At 52.0% G+C, this 19,127-nt stretch overlaps 6 protein-coding genes and 1 non-coding gene across 7 annotated transcripts; all 7 read left to right on the top strand.

Moving 5' to 3' along the window:
• Nucleotides 1–4,662: 4,662 nt before the first annotated feature.
• SMAC4_02745 (uncharacterized protein) lies at nt 4,663–6,931 on the top strand (the record flags this gene model as incomplete). The annotated part of the gene is made up of 1 exon (XM_003352263.2): nt 4,663–6,931. One exon carries the CDS (start codon nt 4,663–4,665, stop codon nt 6,748–6,750), a length of 2,088 nt encoding a protein of 695 aa, XP_003352311.1. The 3' UTR covers nt 6,751–6,931.
• Nucleotides 6,932–8,252: 1,321 nt separating this feature from the next.
• Nucleotides 8,253–12,001, top strand: SMAC4_02744 (uncharacterized protein). The gene is made up of 4 exons (XM_066089835.1): nt 8,253–10,095; nt 10,176–10,495; nt 10,557–11,234; nt 11,307–12,001. The coding sequence occupies exons 1-4, from the start codon at nt 10,000–10,002 to the stop codon at nt 11,647–11,649; spliced, it is 1,437 nt and encodes a 478-aa protein (XP_065946151.1). The 5' UTR covers nt 8,253–9,999; the 3' UTR covers nt 11,650–12,001.
• Nucleotides 12,002–12,201: 200 nt separating this feature from the next.
• Nucleotides 12,202–12,998, top strand: SMAC4_02743 (uncharacterized protein; the record flags this gene model as incomplete). Its single annotated transcript, XM_003352261.2, has 2 exons — nt 12,202–12,559; nt 12,856–12,998. The coding sequence occupies exons 1-2, from the start codon at nt 12,445–12,447 to the stop codon at nt 12,996–12,998; spliced, it is 258 nt and encodes an 85-aa protein (XP_003352309.1). The 5' UTR covers nt 12,202–12,444.
• Nucleotides 12,999–13,858: 860 nt separating this feature from the next.
• On the top strand, nt 13,859–14,299 carry SMAC4_02742 (uncharacterized protein; the record flags this gene model as incomplete). The annotated part of the gene is made up of 1 exon (XM_003352260.1): nt 13,859–14,299. The coding sequence occupies one exon, from the start codon at nt 13,859–13,861 to the stop codon at nt 14,297–14,299; it is 441 nt and encodes a 146-aa protein (XP_003352308.1).
• Nucleotides 14,300–14,513: 214 nt separating this feature from the next.
• On the top strand, nt 14,514–14,585 carry SMAC4_13267. The gene has a single exon. It is a non-coding gene; the product is annotated as a tRNA-Thr (tRNA).
• A 484-nt stretch (nt 14,586–15,069) lies between these two features.
• SMAC4_02741 (uncharacterized protein) lies at nt 15,070–16,271 on the top strand (the record flags this gene model as incomplete). The annotated part of the gene is made up of 1 exon (XM_003352259.2): nt 15,070–16,271. Exon 1 carries the CDS (start codon nt 15,435–15,437, stop codon nt 16,269–16,271), a length of 837 nt encoding a protein of 278 aa, XP_003352307.1. The 5' UTR covers nt 15,070–15,434.
• A 1,487-nt stretch (nt 16,272–17,758) lies between these two features.
• On the top strand, nt 17,759–18,967 carry SMAC4_02740 (uncharacterized protein; the record flags this gene model as incomplete). Its single annotated transcript, XM_003352258.1, has 4 exons — nt 17,759–17,911; nt 17,967–18,616; nt 18,678–18,850; nt 18,918–18,967. The coding sequence occupies 4 exons, from the start codon at nt 17,759–17,761 to the stop codon at nt 18,965–18,967; spliced, it is 1,026 nt and encodes a 341-aa protein (XP_003352306.1).
• Nucleotides 18,968–19,127: the final 160 nt, after the last annotated feature.

The following is a 19,127-nucleotide window of genomic DNA, read 5'->3' on the forward strand; positions in this document are numbered from 1 at the left end:
TTGAACTTTCCCAACAAACAATGTTGAAAGCAAGAGCAAGCGAAGGAGGAATGAAAGTGACCCGGACGGGGTCCGCCGTCCCCACCACGAAACTTGTCAGTTGGTTTTGGAATTGCAAGTTTCCCACTTGGGAAGGATCCCTCTGACCCCGGCTCCGTTCCCAGGGCTGAGCACAAAACATCAACCATCAACGATTCTGAGCATTTCCACTTCTCGCCCAGTTTGTCGCACGTTAGTTGACTTGTGTTTTGGGTTATGTGCCTGAGATGAGAACTCACTGTCTCATACATAAGATGAGGAGGCCAGAGCCGCGAAGATGGTGATTTTGCTGTCCTGTCCGAAGGCACATCGGCCCCAGGAGACTTGCCTCAGGATGCCATCATGATGGTTCAGATGGAGGAGTTCCCTTGTTGCGGCTCTGCTCAACGACCAGGGGCTGGAAATTATTCAGAAAATTGACGAACACGAATGCGGCGGCCAAAGAGGCAAGTGGAACAAGGGCGCATGGGATGTCGGGTTGAGATCGCGTCAAGTTCCATTTCTCTTTCAGCTTTAGGTTAAGTTGCCGAGAAGTGTTTCCCGTCGTGCTGACCTTGGGGTTGCAAGGTGACCGTTTTGGCGCAGGTACTGGGTGGATGCACAGTGACAGAAACTAGTGCGCTTACAGGTGGTGATAGTCAGTAGAGCGGCCGAAGTTATGTTACTACAACTTGCTCAAGGCGGAAGTTAGCAAATAAGCTACCTAACAAGTACTTGAAAGTTTCAGCAGTAGTAACAGCTCTTGAGCCTCATTCGGTTCTCGCCAAAGTGGGACCCCGCACTCGAAGCGTTCCAGGTTGGGTTGGTGTGTTCCCAGCAGGCATTCCTTCCCTTCCAACCTCCCCAATTCCCTCGGAGTTTCTTCTCCCAACTTGACAGCTTTAACATCGCATCCTGCCTCCTCCCTTCGCTCTCTCATTTTAATTGCTTACCTCGGCCTTGTGATAAAACGGACCGTTTCTCGTACCACGACAGAGCCTCATCTCATCAATCATCAATTCATGTTACTCCAAGTCCTTGAAGGGACCGCCTCGAGCCCCTGTAATAATGGCAACTGGGGATGAATACACGCTGGGGTGGTACAACGAGTTGCAACTTCCGTCACACTTCAAATCTTTCGGCCATAATGGAAGTGCGTCACTTGATCGAGCCGGACACCGCTAATTTCTCATCCTTGTTCGTTGGTGTGGAAGCAACTGTGGCTCTGCGGCTCTGCGACGATGATCACGGTGCTTACCGAAGCGCGACCAAGTGGAAATCAACAAACGCCGCCACATTCTGAGCCGCTTTCAAACGGAGCTATGTGGAGAGAGATGGAGGAATTCTCCTGCTACCTAGCAACCGGCTCCGATCTACCATCTATCTCTGCTTACTCTTCAATTCCTGTCTTTTCACAGCTAACCAGATATAGATCATCCCCCTTTCCTCTGAAAGTCCCAGGTCATTAGCATCGTCTTTACGACCCCCATCATCATCACACGAAGCCGAAATCTCACAGCTGGATCCACTCAAAACAGCCCCTACTTCTTCTATTTGGACGTTGGGTGACCTCCGTGTCAACATGACTGGGCAGCTATGGGTCCTGTGACCAACTCTACGACCCTAACAGCCAGACGGAAACCAGGCCAGTAGGATAGGCTGGGGTCGTGCCATTCAACAGCAGGCAAGCATCTGATTATCCAGGGAAAGATTTAGCGGTGTCAGGTCGCGACGCAAACACCCGCAAACGACCGCTGGTGTTGGGCAAGATATCTTGCTTCCAAGTTGGGCAGAGGCTGGATACAACAAAGATATGACAGGTCACTGAGCAGAGCCTCACGCGTGGCACCTTCGACATCGACATCGACTACGACACGCAAAATTACCAACAATCATGATACCGGGACTTGACCAACCTTCTTCAACTTTCCAAAGCACCGCGATATTTGAGGTCTGGCCGCAAGACGTTCTGTGGGCGTGCCCCAAAAATCCAATCCTCACCTTCACCCCCGACGCTTTCACAAGTTGAGTTCAACATTCAGCATAGCCAAACAGGTTGATCAAGTGTCAATCTACCCCATAAACCCAAAGAGTGTCGCACCTGGATCTTGGATTGAGAGTTTGCGGTGTTGTATGCTATAGATGATCCGAAAGACGTCGAGATCCGAGTCTGTTTTCTCCTTTCCTGCCCCCAGGCATACCGACTTTAATGTTCTTTGTCATTACATGACCAGCCTCAGTCCGTTGCTCAGCACGTTCCAAGCTGTCTTCGCCGAGCTTTCATGGGACTGAAACGAAACCGCACCCGAAAGGTCTGCTAGGGTTCGAAAGAGGTAGCTCAGCTCATCCACACCCAGCCCATATACCACGCGCAAACTCGAACTTTTCCCACATAGGTTATCCTGCCTTTGTTAAACATTCGTCCTCAAGATTCACTAACCTGGACAGGTATTCATTCTTGATATCGCGACAGTTACGGCTATAAAACGCTCTGTCCAAAGATGTGTGTAGGTACGGGTACTTCTTTGTCAACTCGGATGTAAAAGGCTTCCCTCCCGATTTTGAGGAAGTGTATTTGGTGCGGAGTGCAATGCCCTGAGGCTTGACCATGAATATGACCAACCATTTCCTTAGAGCGGTTTTCGGAAAGACCAACTCTGGACTAACGGACTTAGGCCCAGACTTGGGTTAGCGGTGTTAATGATAGGTAAGATAACACAATATCTCAAAACTCATCGCCGAAGCGGTTGAATGTAGTCGAGATATAGGAAAATGGATAGTCTGCCGATAGCCCGCCTCTCCTTCTTTACTTCCTAGCTGGGCTTAATCCTCTGAACTGACAAATCCAGAAATCGGTAACTGTTCCCTTGGGTGCAGCGTTAGGTCAAAGACTACAAACCGGAGCGCGGTATCTCAACCAAAAAGGACCGGAATGAGGACTCCTCTTCGCGGCGCAAGTTCGTCGAGCAATATCTCTCGGTATGCACGTAAACATGGCACAGAAAGCGTTTGTTGGCGAGGTGTTGGGTGGAAATGCTATGAGAAGTTGAAAATGGTGTTTTCCCCAAAGACGACTTTGGCCCATCGTCCAGATTGGATTGTTGCCCGTCGCGACTCAATGAGCATCGGAGTAAATGTGGGTCAATCTGGACTGTTGATCGCGATTGCACCCAGTGGTACCGATCTCGGACAAATCTCACCCCCGCCTTCGACAAGCCGGTTCTCTATCGCTTCGCACCCGAGTCCGAGACCCCGGAACCCCGGGACGCCGGGAACACGAGGACACGCAACAATGTTCACTTCACTTTCTTTCCTTTCTAGCTTGTTCTGGGCATCGGCCACAGTCTTGGCACTCATGGGGGCCGCAGTAGCGCCGCGGTTCAAAGGTTCCTCGCATATCATTGCTAGCACTATCGTCTGCATCTCAATCCTTTCGTTTCGTCTTCAAACTTTCCTGGCATCATTGGCATTGGCAATTAGGTAAAGACGCTCTGAACCGAGCGGATTACAGGGCCGGCTTCTTGTTCTTTGTCTGTTGACCCACAGAGAGGATTCCAACTCTTCGGACTCGACATCTTACGTCCTCTGTTTTCGATGTTCTCGGTCAGTGACGGCTCTCAGTGGTGGCCTTGGTGCATATTCGCGGCGAAGCAAAAAGTTAACTTGAATAAGCTGACATATTGGTGGTCATTGAGACATGAGGCAGATGCTTCCACCAACTAACGGGCTTGCCGTGCTCAGCCGGCTGTGAGCTCGGCAACTGAAGAGTGTCAGCCTTGAGGTTAAGCAAAGGGCGTACGAACGACGAGTTTCTCACGCTTGACGGCTTGGCAAACATGATTGATAAGAAAAAGAGATCCATAATGATACTTCTTTTCGACACCGACTGATAGACCTACAGGGGTTCTCCACGGAAAGGAACACACACTTATCCGTTAGATCGGACTTACACCGGACTAGGGGTATCTCACCCACATAATACCTACCGAATGTGGTAACAATATATGTAGGGATGGGATCTCCACGTGCGCATGGATTGTCAGCTTGAACCCAGAATCCCAACCGTTCAGCCTTAACCATATCAGGGTGTGTGGGTGAAGTTGCAGTTGGATATCCGTCCCAACCAACCTCCACTCCACTCCTCGAATCCGACCACCGGGATTCCAAGATACGGTACCTATGTACGCTACTCGGAACTCGGCCATCGACCGATTATCAGTTCTCCCATACCTAGGCCGCAAGGGTTCTCGAGCGGAACGTTAACCGTTGAAGGCAACGCCGATACCGTACCTTTACACTTGCTTTCTCCTTGAGCCGCGTCTAGGCAGTGCAGAGAGCCTGGCTGGCTGGCTGACTGAAGTGAATCAGTTACGTACAACGGACCGACCTTCTCGATATGAAGCCTCATCAGCAGGAATGGACTAGGGCCGGGCCTAGATAATGACGGGTCTCATCGGGGTTAGACTCTTCGGTGGTTGGATGATGGTCTATATAAGAGATGTCTTCCCTCGCCTTACAGGAAGCCAACATTAAGTTGTATCATCATCGACTCTTTGATCATCATCCCTTCTTCTTTTCAAGTCCCTTGATCCCCATAGGATCACCAGAGATCTTTCCCTTCAGTCTGTTCAGTCTTCATATACCATGAAGTGGTCCGCTGCCGCGGGTGCGGCACTGCTCGCCCTACCGGCTCAGTCCGCAGTAACCCCCTCCCTTCCTCTCAAGCTTGAGACTCGATCATCACTCAACTCTCGGCTTTCCAACATCCACGTTGAGCGTTCAGCATCAGTCGAGGGCGCCATCAGCTACACCTACGGTTCCTGCCAGTCCAAGCGTGAAGAAGAATCCCACCACTCCATCAGCCAGCCCACCGATGCTCATCACGACCGTCTCGTCTGGGTGATTCCTGAAAATGTTCAGTCCGGTGGCTGTATCTCAGCCTGGAGCCGCGCCAACGGCCGTCTAGTCGGTCGCAGCAAGCCCCAGTCCTTCGACTTCAAGTCCATCAAGATGCGCCGTGACCTCAAGGCGCGCGCCACCACGCCCTCTGACTTTGTCGCCATTCCCATGACCACCGATAACGGTATCAACCCATGGGGACCTTGGTTTGACGGCGTCAAGCTACTCGAGGACAAGGAGATCTCTCCCGTCGACGTCGAGAAGGCCAAGAGCAAGAACATTGCCATCGTCGGCGCCGGCATGTCCGGTCTGATGACCTACCTCTGCCTGACGCAAGCCGGCATGAAGAACGTCAGCATCATTGAGGGCGGCAACCGGCTCGGCGGCCGCGTGCACACCGAGTATCTGTCTGGTGGTCCCTTCGACTACAGCTACCAGGAGATGGGACCCATGCGGTTCCCCGACACCATCACCCTCGGCAACGAGACGTACAACGTCAGCGACCACCAGCTCGTCTTCCAGCTGGCCGAGGAGATGAACAACCTGAACGGCCACTCCAAAAACCTCAGCGTCGACTTTATCCCCTGGTACCAGTCCAACCCCAACGGCCTGTACTACTACGACGGCATCAAGAACCCCGAGACCGGTCTTCCCCCGACTCGCGCCGAGCTGTCGGCCAACGCTTCCCTTGCCCTAACCCGCGTCTCCAACAACTCCACCAAGTCGCTCTCGCAAAAAGTCGACACGTTCCTCCCCGGAACCGAGTTCTTTGCCGAAATGGCCCAGAACATGTTCAAAGCGCACGCCAACTGGGTGAGCGGTGGCCTCGCCGGCCTCCCGGGTGACCAATGGAGCGAGTTCGGCTTCATGGTGAACTACCTGCGGGGCTCGCTCAACGACACGGCCTTCCTGGGCGCCAGCGCCCACTCCTACTGGGACGCCTTGTACGAAGGGATGTACTTCTCCGCGTCAACGTGGAAGACCATCGACGGCGGTCTCAACCGCTTGCCTTTATCCTTCCACCCGCTCGTCGACAAGGCCACCACTCTGAACAGGCGCGTGGAGCGCGTGGCTTTCGACGCCGAAACCGAGAAAGTTACCCTCCACAGCCGTAGCAGCTACAAGGACGCGCTGGAGTCTTCGACGCACGACTACGCCGTCATCGCCGCCCCTTTCTCCATCGTCAAGAAGTGGCGCTTCTCGCCCGCCCTTGACCTGACGGCCCCCACGCTCGCTCACGCCATCCAGAACCTCAACTACCAGTCCGCCTGCAAGGTAGCGCTCGAGTTCAAGACGCGTTTCTGGGAACATTTGCCGTCGCCCATCTACGGCTCGTGCTCCACCTCCTCCGACATCCCGGGTATCGGCTCCATCTGCTACCCCTCCTACAACATCAACGGCACCGACGGCCCGGCCTCCATCATCGGCTCCTACATCTCCGGCCCGGACTGGGGCGACCGCTGGGTTTCCGTCCCGGAGGAGGAGCACGTGCAGTACGTGCTGGACGCCATGGCGGAGATCCACGGCGAGGAGCTGATCAGGAGCCAATACACGGGCAAGTTCAACAGGAAGTGCTGGGCAATGGATCCCCTGGAGAGCGCGGCGTGGGCTAGTCCGACTGTGGGGCAGCATGAGCTTTACCTGCCCGAGTACTTCCAGACTAGGAACAACTTGGTGTTTGTGGGCGAGCATACCAGCTATACGCACGCGTGGATCGCGTCGGCGCTGGAGAGCGGGATTAGAGGGAGCGTGCAGTTGTTGTTGGAGCTCGGGCTGGTGGATGAGGCTAAAGCGACGGTGGATAAGTGGATGGCTAGATGGATTGATGTTTAATTAAGCTGGTGAGGTGATGAAGAGGGAGGGAGTAGTCGATGCGGGTTTGTATAGAGAGAGGTACCTACCGTTGGATACAAAAACCTCTTGCTCACGGCAACTTTGGGGTTGGTGATGGGGGAACGAACTTTGATGACGGGATGAAATAGACCTAATGTTTATGAGTTTAGTAATAAAGACTGCTTTACCTTTTCACTTTCTAGTGACTGTTTTTCGCCTGGGTATAGTCAGATCATGGGTTTCAGTAAGTATGTTTGTCATTTAAATCTCCCTTCCATCTGATCAAGGAGGACCGCAAGCAGTGTGGATGTTCAGATCAGTGAGAAAAGAAGTGTAGTGTGCGCGAGATAAACGCAGCAATTCGAGGTAACAACCCGGGCAAGGGGCAATGGCCAAGGGGAATAAGAGAAGGATGGACTCCCATTGACTTTTTGAGACTTTCAATATGAAGTCATGCGTGTATCAAAACAAAACAAACAGCAGCAGCATTCTGTCATTGTGTCGTGATTCTCACCACTGTGGTTGATGACGGTGTTGAACAGCAAAAAAATGCACATGCCCAACTTCGAAACGAGAACACCGAAAAAGGCGAACCCACAAAATAAGCGTTAGCCAGGTCGGGATCACAGTGGAGTGGAGAAGCTGTTAGCGTCGGGTCGCTCAAAGTGGAGCGAGGGCAATCAGGCACGGGTCCTGGTCGGGTCACCACCGGCCCCAGTGCGGTTTCTTATCTTTTTATCATTCATGGCAAGCGCCTCTTTCGCTGGGGAAGGTTTCCAGAACGAGATGGCATTCCGGTGACGGGCTTGTTTGACTTTGAGCGAGATAAGAAGTTGGAAGAACCTGAAGACAAAGAATCTCAAAGTTTGTATCGGTTGATGATTAGTATGATGAAGGATAGTGGTTTGGCCCTTCCTTCCGAATATCGGCTTCTCCCTTTGGATGTTTCAAGCTTTCTAATTCACTTGCTTGATTGCTCGTTGCGCCATTCTCTCGAACCTGAAGAACTTGACACAAAAGACATCCATCCATGCCCTGCTGTGTATCGGTGCTTCAAGACTGTGAGGCTGAGGATGTCGTGCATCGCGAAGAGTGTGACTTTTGAATCCGAAGTCTTATGGTGTCGTCTCTGTCTGTATTTATAACCATCACGTCTGACTCCCTGTCTGTATTTATAACTATCACGTCTGACTCCCTGTGAATAGCTTCTTTCTCTCGGATGTCTATCTTTCAAATCTACATTTACATTTCCCATCATCGATTCAACTTCGCCAAGAGAGCCAAGACGGGACCCACCCTGCCCAGAGATAAGAGAGAAACGGACAGCGCCAATGGCAAGAACGTCTCCCTGTCTTATCCGAACCGGTATGGACTCATGGAGGTGGCTTGTCTCATTGCAGAAGTCATGAATATGCTGGATCCGGCCACTTGTGGCTTCGTTTAAACGAAGACCCCCCTCTGTTTTCAGCGTCAATATTGGAACATGAAGGATTCATCAGGATGCACATGTTCGATGATGTTGACTTTGATACTTAACAGGTAGGTGGGGCGCCAACGGGGAAACAAACCTTAGGTGGATCCTCCAGACCGCGCTTAGGTGCCCCTGCCACTGCCACTGCCCCAACCCTGACCCTCCCTCCGCTAGGCTGAAGTGGAGTCACTGATAACAGGCAAAGTGACAAACTGATAAGGACCAGGGAGCGATGCATTCTCGTAATTCCCGTCGAACGACACTGGTTGTTTTCCAACTCTGTTTTCATCACTATCAGCATTTCGTTTACTGCTTGATCCGAATCAGTCCACCACACCCAACCGATGACCGCATTCAACTCGACCCGTCGGGTGCTAACCGGATGCCAGATGCCAGCTGTCTAAGGCATCGGGATCCTACGGGCGGGAGCCTGCCGTTCGATATGCCGTCTATCCATCTCTCTGTGACTCCCTTGCTGAGAAGCATCACGGAGACTCTTCGGATCGAGAGACGTTGACGTTGACTCAGATGCTCACGACACCATCAAACGGCAGTTTCCTCATCCAAGCTCATGTCGTGGAATGCAAGAAATTGCTGGCAGCAGCCCGATTTTCCCGTCGCTGCCGAGGCACATCTCCCATGTGGTACTACCTACCCGCCAATGGAAATTATGGAATCACCAAAAGGGACAACGTATGTACCCCGGATTACTGTGTTTCTTAATTGAGCCACAATAGGTATAGAATCAACTTTCCAAATACTCCATGTTTTTCCATGAAGAAAGGAAAGGGCTCCTAAGTAAACTGCAGAGATGATCATGTAACCCAAAAGGTCGCCTGCATCACTAGGCCAGATCGATAAAGTGAAAGGGACGAAAAGGGATATTTCACGGTTTGATTGTTTCGAAGCTTCAAGGCTTTGTCTGGTACGACAAGACATCGCCAAAGGTTTGTTCTCACCTCATCAAGTTGGAACGGTGTAACCACTTTAATACCTGAACAGATTCGGTTACATAGCTCCGAAGCTTTGTCTTTTGCCCGACGGGCCGTCATTGGTCTTTGGGGACCTCAATGTAAGATTCTCTGGTCCTTCTTGTACACCCATAGCCGGCTATTCCAGTCCATGATTTTGTGGATTGGATGCTATTCACAGGAAGTCGTCAGCGAATGCTGTGTTTCCCTATCTCTGCCTCTCCACTGAAGGTCTTTCTTTCTCTGTTTCGACACTCTTCGGGCAACACGCCCAGCACGGAGAACAAGGCACAAACACATGACGACCGCTTACAGTGGCCAAAAATGGATCGGAATCCCACGGGTTGAACCCCCACCGTCGAACATGGCGTCCGGATTTCTTATCTCTACGGCCCACTCATCCATCAAAGCTGAGGTCTTGGCGGCGATGGGAGGGTTTCCCAAAACGGAATGGAGCCCTACCTCGACACCATCAACAGGGGATCAAGGGGTATCAACACTGATAACTGCAGCAGAGAGGTGCATGGGGTCGACATGAATGCCACACATTTGACATGTTTCACGGCTCCTCGCCCTTGGTCCTGGGTCTGTTTATTTACCCTGCAGATCCCTCTCCTCGAACACTCATATTCTCTGCAACCTCAAGTCAAGTCATCGACATCACTTACACGGCACCGGCGACTTGGTTCGTGTACGGTTTTAGCAACAAGTGCTTTGGTCAGCCACAATACCACACCATCGAACATCTTCACTTGACCTCGACATAAGTTTATACCGATCGGTGTTAGGATCGAAACAACCTCCAACATGTCGTCCGGCCCCGTCGAGACGTACGAGGGGGTTATCGGTGTCGCCAACGATGGAGGCAACCCCCTTCTCGAAGACCTCAACCGCTATTACTCTGTATGACAGCACCATAACCATCTCATGAAGGAGTGTTCAAGGGGAAACATTAGTGGCTAACATGTGACTTACAACACCAGGCCGGTGATTTCGGATGGATAATGACATGTACAGCCCTCGTGCTGCTCATGGTTCCCGGTGTCGGTTTCTTCTACAGCGGTCTTGCACGAAGAAAGTCAGCCTTGGCCCTCATCTGGCTGTCTCTCATGTCAATAGCCATTGTAGGGTTCCAATGGTTCTTCTGGGGATATTCACTCGCCTTCTCCCACACCGGAAGCGCCTACATCGGCAACCTCTCCAATTTTGGTCTTATGAAGACCCTCGCCCAGCCTAGCGTTGGCAGCACCAAGATCCCCGACCTTCTCTTCTGCCTCTACCAGGGCATGTTCGCCGCCATCACGTATGTTTCTCTCCTCCTTTCTTTCCTTTCTTCTGATCCCACACTAACCAACACCCCCCAGTCCCGCTCTCGCTATTGGCGCGTGCGCTGATCGCGGCCGTATGCTTCCCGCCCTGGTCTTCATGTTCATTTGGACCACCATTGTATACGATCCTATTGCGTACTGGACTTGGAACGCCAACGGCTGGTCCTTCAAGATGGGTGGACTCGACTTTGCCGGCGGCACCCCCGTGCACATCAGCTCCGGCGCCGCCGCCCTCGCCTACTCGCTCATGCTCGGCAAGCGCAACGGCTACAACAAGGTCAACGGCCTCCCGTACCGCCCCCACAACGTCACCCACGTCGTCTTGGGCACCGTGTTCCTCTGGGTTGGCTGGTTCGGCTTCAACGGCGGTAGCGCCCTCGCCGCTAACCTCCGCGCCGTCATGGCCTGCATCGTCACCCACATTGCCGCTTGCGTCGGTGGCTTGACCTGGGTCTTGCTCGATTATCGTCTGGAGAGGAAGTGGAGCACCGTCGGTTTCTGCTCTGGTGCCATTGCTGGTCTCGTCGCCATCACCCCTGCTGCGGGTTATGTTCCTCCCTGGTCGGCTGTCATCTTCGGTGTTGTCGGCGGTATCAGCTGCAACTTTGCTACCAAGCTCAAGTTCGTGCTCGGTATCGATGAGGCGCTCGATGTGTTTGCTGAGCACGGTGTTGGCGGTATCGTCGGTAACTTGTTGACTGGCATCTTTGCTGCGTATGTCTTTCCATTTTCCCCCTGGGCTTCTCCTCTCTGTGGCTCAACAACACTAACATCATCACATCACAGTGACTACATTGCCGCTCTGGACGGTTCCTCCGTCATTGACGGCGGCTGGGTCAACCACCACTACATCCAGCTCGCCTACCAGCTCGCCGACTCCGTCGCTGGCTTCTCCTACTCTTTCGTCATGACCTGCGTCATCCTCTTTCTGCTCAACCTCGTGCCTGGCCTCTCGCTTCGTGTCGACGAGCACCAGGAGGAGATCGGTCTCGATGATGACCAGCTCGGCGAGTTCGCGTACGATTATGTTGAGGTCACTCGCAGCTTGGATACCGTCATTCCTGGGTTGACTGCCCCTAACAGCACGGCGGGTAGCATCAGCGGGAGGGATCCCGAAAAGCAGGTCTAAAGGTGGCCGCCGAGCGTGTGATGAATGCATAATGAACCCTGTTCGGGAGTGGTAATGTGGAATTGTTGATGATGATGTACGGAAGGAAGAGGATTCGAGGGATTGTTTATGAGGAAGGGATGTTTATACCAATGATACCATGTGGCTTTTTGTTAATACCAGCTTGAGTTCTGCCTAAATGGACCTGCTCATCATCCTTTCACCACTGTTTGACCTGTCTTTTGTGTTTTCTGATGGGCTTTTGATGTTTACTTATCCGATCGTCACCTGACTTCCGAAGTTTCTGGTTTCTTGAAACCTAATGTCCACGCTCAGTCAGGTTCTTCCAATGCTTCTCACCAATCGCCCCGCTAAGTCAAACACAAGTGTTGTGATGGTCTTGATCACCCGTGACGGAACTCTCGGGCGCCAAGACGGGCCACAGATGACGTCAAATATGAGACCGTCCCTCACATTGGGAGACAAAGCAACCTTTTTGCGACGAAACTGGAATAACTTTGTGCACTGCACACATCAATTGTAAGCCGGTAAGCCGAATATGGGAGGTCAGGAGGTTTTGGCAGACGTCATTTTAGCACGAAACAAGAGAAGGTAAGAAGGTAGAAAGATATATCATGTCTCCATGAGCCCGTCTGCCTTTAAGTCGAGGCAGAATCCCTCCCACAAAGCCATTTCCAACCTCAACATAAGTGTCGAACCGACCACACACACGCAATCTGAACACAACAACAAGCTGACCAAAAACACTCCATCATCCGCACTACATCTACACACCGAGCAGAAAGATCCGGCAACATGTCTTCCCAAGGCGCCAAATCTGTCATGTCTAACGACATGAAAGAGCTCGGCGAAGGGAAGGAACACACTTCCAACGAGATTAGAGGTCATAAAGCCAATCTTGCGAATCCGAGTATGTTCTTTCCTTCATTCCTTCTCTCTTTTTTTCTTTTTGACTTTTTCTGCCCTGTCTTCGTCTTCCTCACCTTCCCTCTGTGTTCGTTTGTTCGTTCCTTCCAAGTCCATCACTCTCTGCTTCCTCCAACCTGCTTTCCACATTACTTCCCACCTTTCTTCCCACCTTTCTTCCCTCGAACCTCTTTTTCTATTTCCCCCCGTTTCCTTCTTGTCCACTTTCCAATCCAACAATCTCATCACTCTGTTTTGTGACGAAGAAGGAACTAACAGGAACGTGTTGACCATCAACAGACACAAGCGAGGAGTCCAAGGAACACAGCAAAAAGGTGATTGAGCAGTTGGGAGGCAGCGAGACGCAGGAGGCAATTAGGAATAAACCTGTTAGTAAGAGTGCGGCCGAGGAGTTGTATGGGAGTCGGGCTGCTGCTGGCTGAGAATTGAGTAATGAAGGAACGGGAATAGGAAGGTGCAATGTATTTCAAGTGGCAGGTGGGGCTGGTGTTTGGAGAGGGTTGAAAAGGAAAGAAAAGGTGGGGAGGAAGTGTGGGAAGAAAGTATCAATAGATGGATGGGAGTGAGTGAGAAAGGAAGATGGAATGGGGAAGGAGTAATTGTCGATGGTGATTTCGTGATTGGAAATCAGATGAACGGCAAGGCGGGGACGAAGGTTCAGTTGTACTGTTGGAAGGGTGTCTCTCTGATCCAGCAGCATGCAGTTAACTTTAAATTTCTTCGAAAATCCACCATCTTTCTCCCTTTAGTTCAAATCTCAATGCACCGTTGTCGTCGGCCCATCAAGCCTCAGACGATCAATGCACAACCCGATGCAACGGAGCTATACCGAACGCTAACGTGTGCTAAACTTGCCGGATCTTCGGTTCGGAGCCGGGGGGCTGTTCAAGATCCCGGCACGATCCGTACACGGTGAACCCGACAGATCGGCACGGTCGAGATCGCGCGACCATTTCGTATCAACAACGTCATACACTACATCACGATATGTGCAGACTGCAGTGACGCGCACCTAGCATGACACAACCGTTGCTCTCGGGATGTTAACCTCGGCTGACTATGACCAAGTTGAACACAAAAAGGACTGAAACTTGTTGCGCTACAAAACAGACGCGATTAACCTTTGCTATCTTGTCTAACCTCGATTCTTCCGCGAACAGTTTATCGCATTCCAATAACTCCAATTGCGCACTCCGACAGCAAAAACCAAACGAAACTACCTACCGCTGAACAACCAAACTCAACACATCCACTCCATCCACACACAACACAACAAACCAACATGCCCTCCTCCCAAGATAAGAAACCACTCCGCCAACTCGCCGCCGAAAAGCTCAACGGCCCCGACGCCAACCCCTCCCAATTAGGCGACCCCATCTCTCTCAAGTCCGAGACCAACCAAGATTCTCCCAATAATGTTGAATACACTCCTGAGGGAGCCGAGGTTTCGCCTTCGTCCTCCTCAAATAACAAGTCATTGTCGAAGTCGGATCACAATCGAACACAGGCGTATGGTACACCGAGAAATGATCCCGCGGGCGGGAAGGCGGCCACTTCATCGGGTGGTTGGGGGGGAAACCCACGGACTTCGTCCGGGAAAAGGGTTCCTCTGGAGGGAGACCCGACGAGTATGGAGCGGGAGCAGGTGGTTAGTGATGGGAGGAGGGTGAGGGAGGAGGAGAATGGGCCAGTTGGACGGGGGAGGAGGGGTAGTAAGCTTTGAAGGGGGGATTGGGCGGGGGATTGGGGAGGAGGGTGGTGGTGATAGTTTACCGTGATGATTGTTATGAGGGGTGTGGATGGTTTATTGTGGCCGGTGATAGGATATTGGCGGACGAGTGAAAGAATGAGGGGAGAAGGGGGCATTGCTTCCGCTGGAACTGTGTGATGTTATTGATAGGAAAAACATCGAATGAAACAAAACATCTAATCACAACGCCCGCATGGCTCAGTGGTAGAGCGCATCACTAGTAATGATGAGGTCGTCAGTTCGATTCTGGCTGTGGGCAAGATGCCTTTCCTTTTGCCTTTTTGGGCACTCTTTTTGTCGGTCTTGGCGTATTTTATTTCTGCTTGTTTCTGTTCCTTTCTCGATGTTTTTTTTTGTGTTTTGCTTGCTCAGTCAAGCAAAGCTTTTATGTTTCTGTGTGTGATTGGTAGAGTAACAGGTTCGTAGTTAACCTGACATAGTACCGGAGTGTCAAGAGAAGGTGTGCGTGCAAATGTTCAACAACTAGGATACTTATGATACTCTTTCCCCTCGCAACATATTCGACATTTGCATTGACGATTGCGAACGGAAACTGCATTTGTCACACAGAACATGACCAGCCAACCAACCAACCACTTAGTCAGTAAGATTCAATTTTCTTAACTCCCTTCGGAGTTAAACCATGTTTCTTCATCGCGGTCCGCGGATCTTGACTGCTGGTTGTAAAGTAAGCACAGAGTGACATTCACAGAGTGACATTTTAGGAATCAGGGACCGAAACGGCCAACTGAGTCTGACAAATCTGACGGAATTAGAAGTCCATAGCACCAAATGGCGTCTCGTGTGTGTGTGTGAGTGAGACGTCGGCTGAAAAAGGAGGTTGTTGGTTGACCTTGATGATGGATGCCCATCGGTTGGGTATATACTGTAGGGTACCTATATAAGGCGGATCAAACCTGGGTTCTTCTGGCTTTTGAGCATCAGACGAGTTACATCCATCCCTCAGTTCTGCATCTAGACGATTACTTAGTTACCTACCTTGGTTGACCTCAATTATTCAGAAGTTCCCAAAGCACAACTACACCACACCATACTCCTCCCCCTCCTTCCAGCATTACATCATAACATCACGATATCAGACATCACCATGTCCTCCTCCACCACCACCCCCAAGAAATCCCTCCCCAAGGAAATCTCCCCCTGCTGCCTCACCGGCTTCTCCTGGTCCGGCACCCCCCGCGGAACCGTCCTCCCCTCTCCCCTGCCCGGCACCACCAACGCCGTCTACAAAACCGGCACCAACCCCCGCGTCGCCATCCTGCTAATCCACGACCTCTTCGGCTGGACCTTCAACAACGTCCGACTGCTAGCCGACCACTACGCTGCCGAAGCGGACGCGACGGTATTCGTGCCCGATTTCTTCGACGGCTTCGTCGTCCCTCCCGAGCTGCTGATCGAGGAACGGTGGGCGGAGATCGATCTCAAGAAGTTCGCCAAGGAGAACGCGCGCGAAGTGCGCGAGCCCGAGATCTTTGCTTTTGCTAGGGCGTTGAAAACTGCCTCTGCCGAAGGGGGGCTAGGGTTTGAGAAGGTCGGCGCTGTGGGGTACTGTTATGGTGGGTGGGCGGTGTTTAGGTTGGCTGCTGCTGAGCATGAGTCTGATAATGGGAGGAAGTTGGTAGATGCGGTCACGGCTGGTCATCCTACCTATTTGACCAAGGCGGATATCGAGAGTGTGTCAAGGAACGTGCCGGTGCAGATGCTGGCGCCGGAGTTTGATCCGCCGTATACGGCGGAGTTGAAGTTGCATACGTTCGTGACGCTGCAGAAGGTGGGGGTGCCGTTTGAGTATTTGCATTTCCCGGAAGTGCATCATGCTTGTTTCATTAGGGGCGATGAGAGGAAGGAGGGTGAGAGGGAGGCGATGATCAGGGGGAAGAATGCGGCGGTTGCGTGGTTCAAGCAGTGGTTGCATGGTAACTGAGTTTGTTGGTGAGAATGGATGAGACGGGGAAGACGTGGATGGAGATATTGTCAGCTGTAATGGGTCTCACTCAAGGCTTAAGTTGAGCTCTTGAAGTCTGGGCCTGAACACTGCTATCGTTTTGTCACAGTCGAGCTCCGGTGTGACACTACATTTTAATTCCTTGTGAGGGGTCTTGCCAGGTCTCTTCTCGCAAACCAGCACCACTTGATCATCCATATGCGACACCATTGTCAGCCAGACCCTTATCATTATCGAGCAACATGTGACGATGAGGGCGAGCTTCTGTGCCTGTGAGGAGAATGGCAAGAAAGTGCCGGCTGAAAGGGCTGTGACTCAGCAAATTGGGACGAATCGCCCACTTTCCACTTTCAACCACCAGCATGTTCGCTAACGTGACCGAACCGTCGAGATCTTGTCAGGACATTAACCGGTCAGGAATTTCAACAGACTGAGCTGCTGGTAATTTCATGGTGGCAATGAACTCCTCAGTTATTAACCTGCCAAGACCTGGTAGAGAGATGGAATACATGCAAAATCGAGCCCATGCGTGACCTATGTAAGAAGCAGCGAGTGTCTGTCTGAGTGTGAACCCGAATAGAATCCCTCAAACATGGCGAAAATAAATCCAGGCGTCGCGCATTGGCCGATCTAGCGCAGACGAGGCGTTTAAGTTGAGCCAACAGCAGTATTTCGAAGTCCATGATAAAAAATGGCGGGCCGATTGACTGATGTCAGGACACAATATACGGGCTATACTTCCCGCCTGATAGGAGACATGGTAATCTTGGAGTTAATCAAGACTTCAAACCGGGAAAAAGGGATGTTGATATTTCCCGGCTCCGGGTTGCATTCGCCAATCAGAGAATGCCCATCACTCGATGGCTACTTCCACTTCGCTCGAGGCGGGGGCTATCGTCGTTTTGAGCGGATGAATTGTAGGAAGCAAGGTTGAGGAGAGTGCCTAGAAGTCAGCGTAGATTGCATAGCAACCATGTTAACAGCCGGCAGTTGATGCCAAAACACCACCCCTCATCATGGATGCATTATCGCCATCATTCGTAATATTGTAGCCGCCTTGAAAGGGCTTGGCCATGATAGCAATGGGACAACGCGGCGGGAGAGGGACCCACAGCACTTTGTGGGCTGTGAGTGATCGTCGCGTCTCTTCTAGAGCCCCTTTTAGTAGCCCGGCACATGGTACGGCTGCGGCTCGTAAGGAGTAAATGAAAAGAACCATGGGAGGGAAATGGGAACAGATGAGGCCAGGAGGATCTCGCAGGATAAAGGCTCATGCTGTCCCCATCACCACATGTGTTACCCGGTTTGCCTGCTGTGTCTTTTCTTCAGACAGATTTTCGAGTGTCTGCTCGTCATCGTCTTCCATTCCAAGAGGGACCCCAACTCAGAGAAAAGGTTGTCGACAAAGAGTCTTTTTAACACGACATCAACAACCCCTTGATTGATTCGGACAAAGGGAAGACAAGATGCACTGGAGTTCACTCACCGCGCTCGCGCTTGTGGCGCCTTCGACGGCGTTGATCCGATTTGGCTGCTCGCAGCTCACCGTCCAACGTGTCGATCCGCTCGTCAACCCCGGACTCTCTCCCTCACCTCATCTTCACCAGATCATCGGCGGCGTAAGTCTCCGTTTCCCTTGACGACCCTTGTTCAAGTGACTAATATCCGATCAAGAATGCTTTCAGCCTCTCCATGGACCCCCGAGAAGACATTGGAGAAAAGGCCACATGCACAACCTGCCAGTTCTCGGAGGACTTCTCCAATTACTGGACCGCCGTGCTCTTCTTCCGTGCCAGAAATGGCTCCTACCACCGGGTCCCTCAGGTTCCCAACATTGGCTTCGAAGGCTCCACCGGAGGCATGACCGTGTACTACATGCAGGACGGGCTCGCCAACTACCAGCAGACGTCAAAGGTAACCGCCTTCAAGCAAGGATTCCGCATGCTCATCGGCGAGGCTTCCTACCGGAGCAAGCAGCAGGCTACCCGGTTCCGGCAGATCACGTACACATGTCTCCAGGACCTTGGCACTCGCTTCCCCGAGTCCTTGAACTTCCCAACCAAGCCGTGCCCGGCCGGCATCATGGCCAACGTGAGGTTCCCAACCTGCTGGGATGGCAAGAACCTCGACACGCCGGATCACATGAGCCACATGACGTATCCGGAATCCGGGACCTTCGAGAGCGGCGGGCCTTGCCCGGCTAGCCATCCCGTACGGGTACCCCAGTTGATGTACGAGACCATCTGGGACACTAGTATGTTTAACGACAAGGAGCTTTGGCCCGAGGATGGCACCCAGCCTTTTGTCTGGTCTATGGGTGATCAGTACGTTGCCCTCACAAGATGGGAAGTGGAAGATGAAGTGATTGCTAACAAGGACAAACAGTACCGGTTTCGGATCCCACGGCGACTATATGTTTGGCTGGAAGGGCGACTCCTTGCAGCGGGCCATGGACTCGGCGTGCTATGTCAACTGCCCGACACTGAAGACGCAGAGCGTGTCGGCCATGAACAAGTGCAAGTACAACGAGGTACTCGTGGACGAGCCAATCGATGGATGTGAGTCTGCAATAGAAGATCTGGCCGTTGATGAGTGGCATTTGCTAATTTGACTGGCCTATCTCAGGGCTCGACTCCATTCCCGGAAACCCGATGGAGGGTATGGAGAAGAAGTAAACGGAGGGATGAAACATCAGATGAGAAAGTGGTAAACCCAGACTCGGTAGACTTTGGGGTGAATGGGTCGGTGTGATATGGGTACTGGACGTGATAAGATTGATGGTGTTTTGTGTTGCTGTAACTTAGAAGTCGTTAAAAAAAATGTATAGTGCATATC

The sequence above is a fragment of the Sordaria macrospora genome, chromosome 2 (assembly GCF_033870435.1).
Source record: "Sordaria macrospora chromosome 2, complete sequence".
NCBI classification, from domain to species: Eukaryota; Fungi; Ascomycota; class Sordariomycetes; order Sordariales; family Sordariaceae; genus Sordaria; species Sordaria macrospora.

Coding starts and splice junctions, on each gene's coding strand:
- SMAC4_02744 (XM_066089835.1), top strand. CDS start 10,000: ATGTCGTCCGGCCCCGTCGAGACGTACGAGGGGGTTATCGGTGTCGCC. Junction 10,496..10,556: donor GGCATGTTCGCCGCCATCAC/GTATGTTTCTCT, acceptor AACACCCCCCAG/TCCCGCTCTCGCTATTGGCG. Junction 11,235..11,306: donor TTGACTGGCATCTTTGCTGC/GTATGTCTTTCC, acceptor ATCACATCACAG/TGACTACATTGCCGCTCTGG.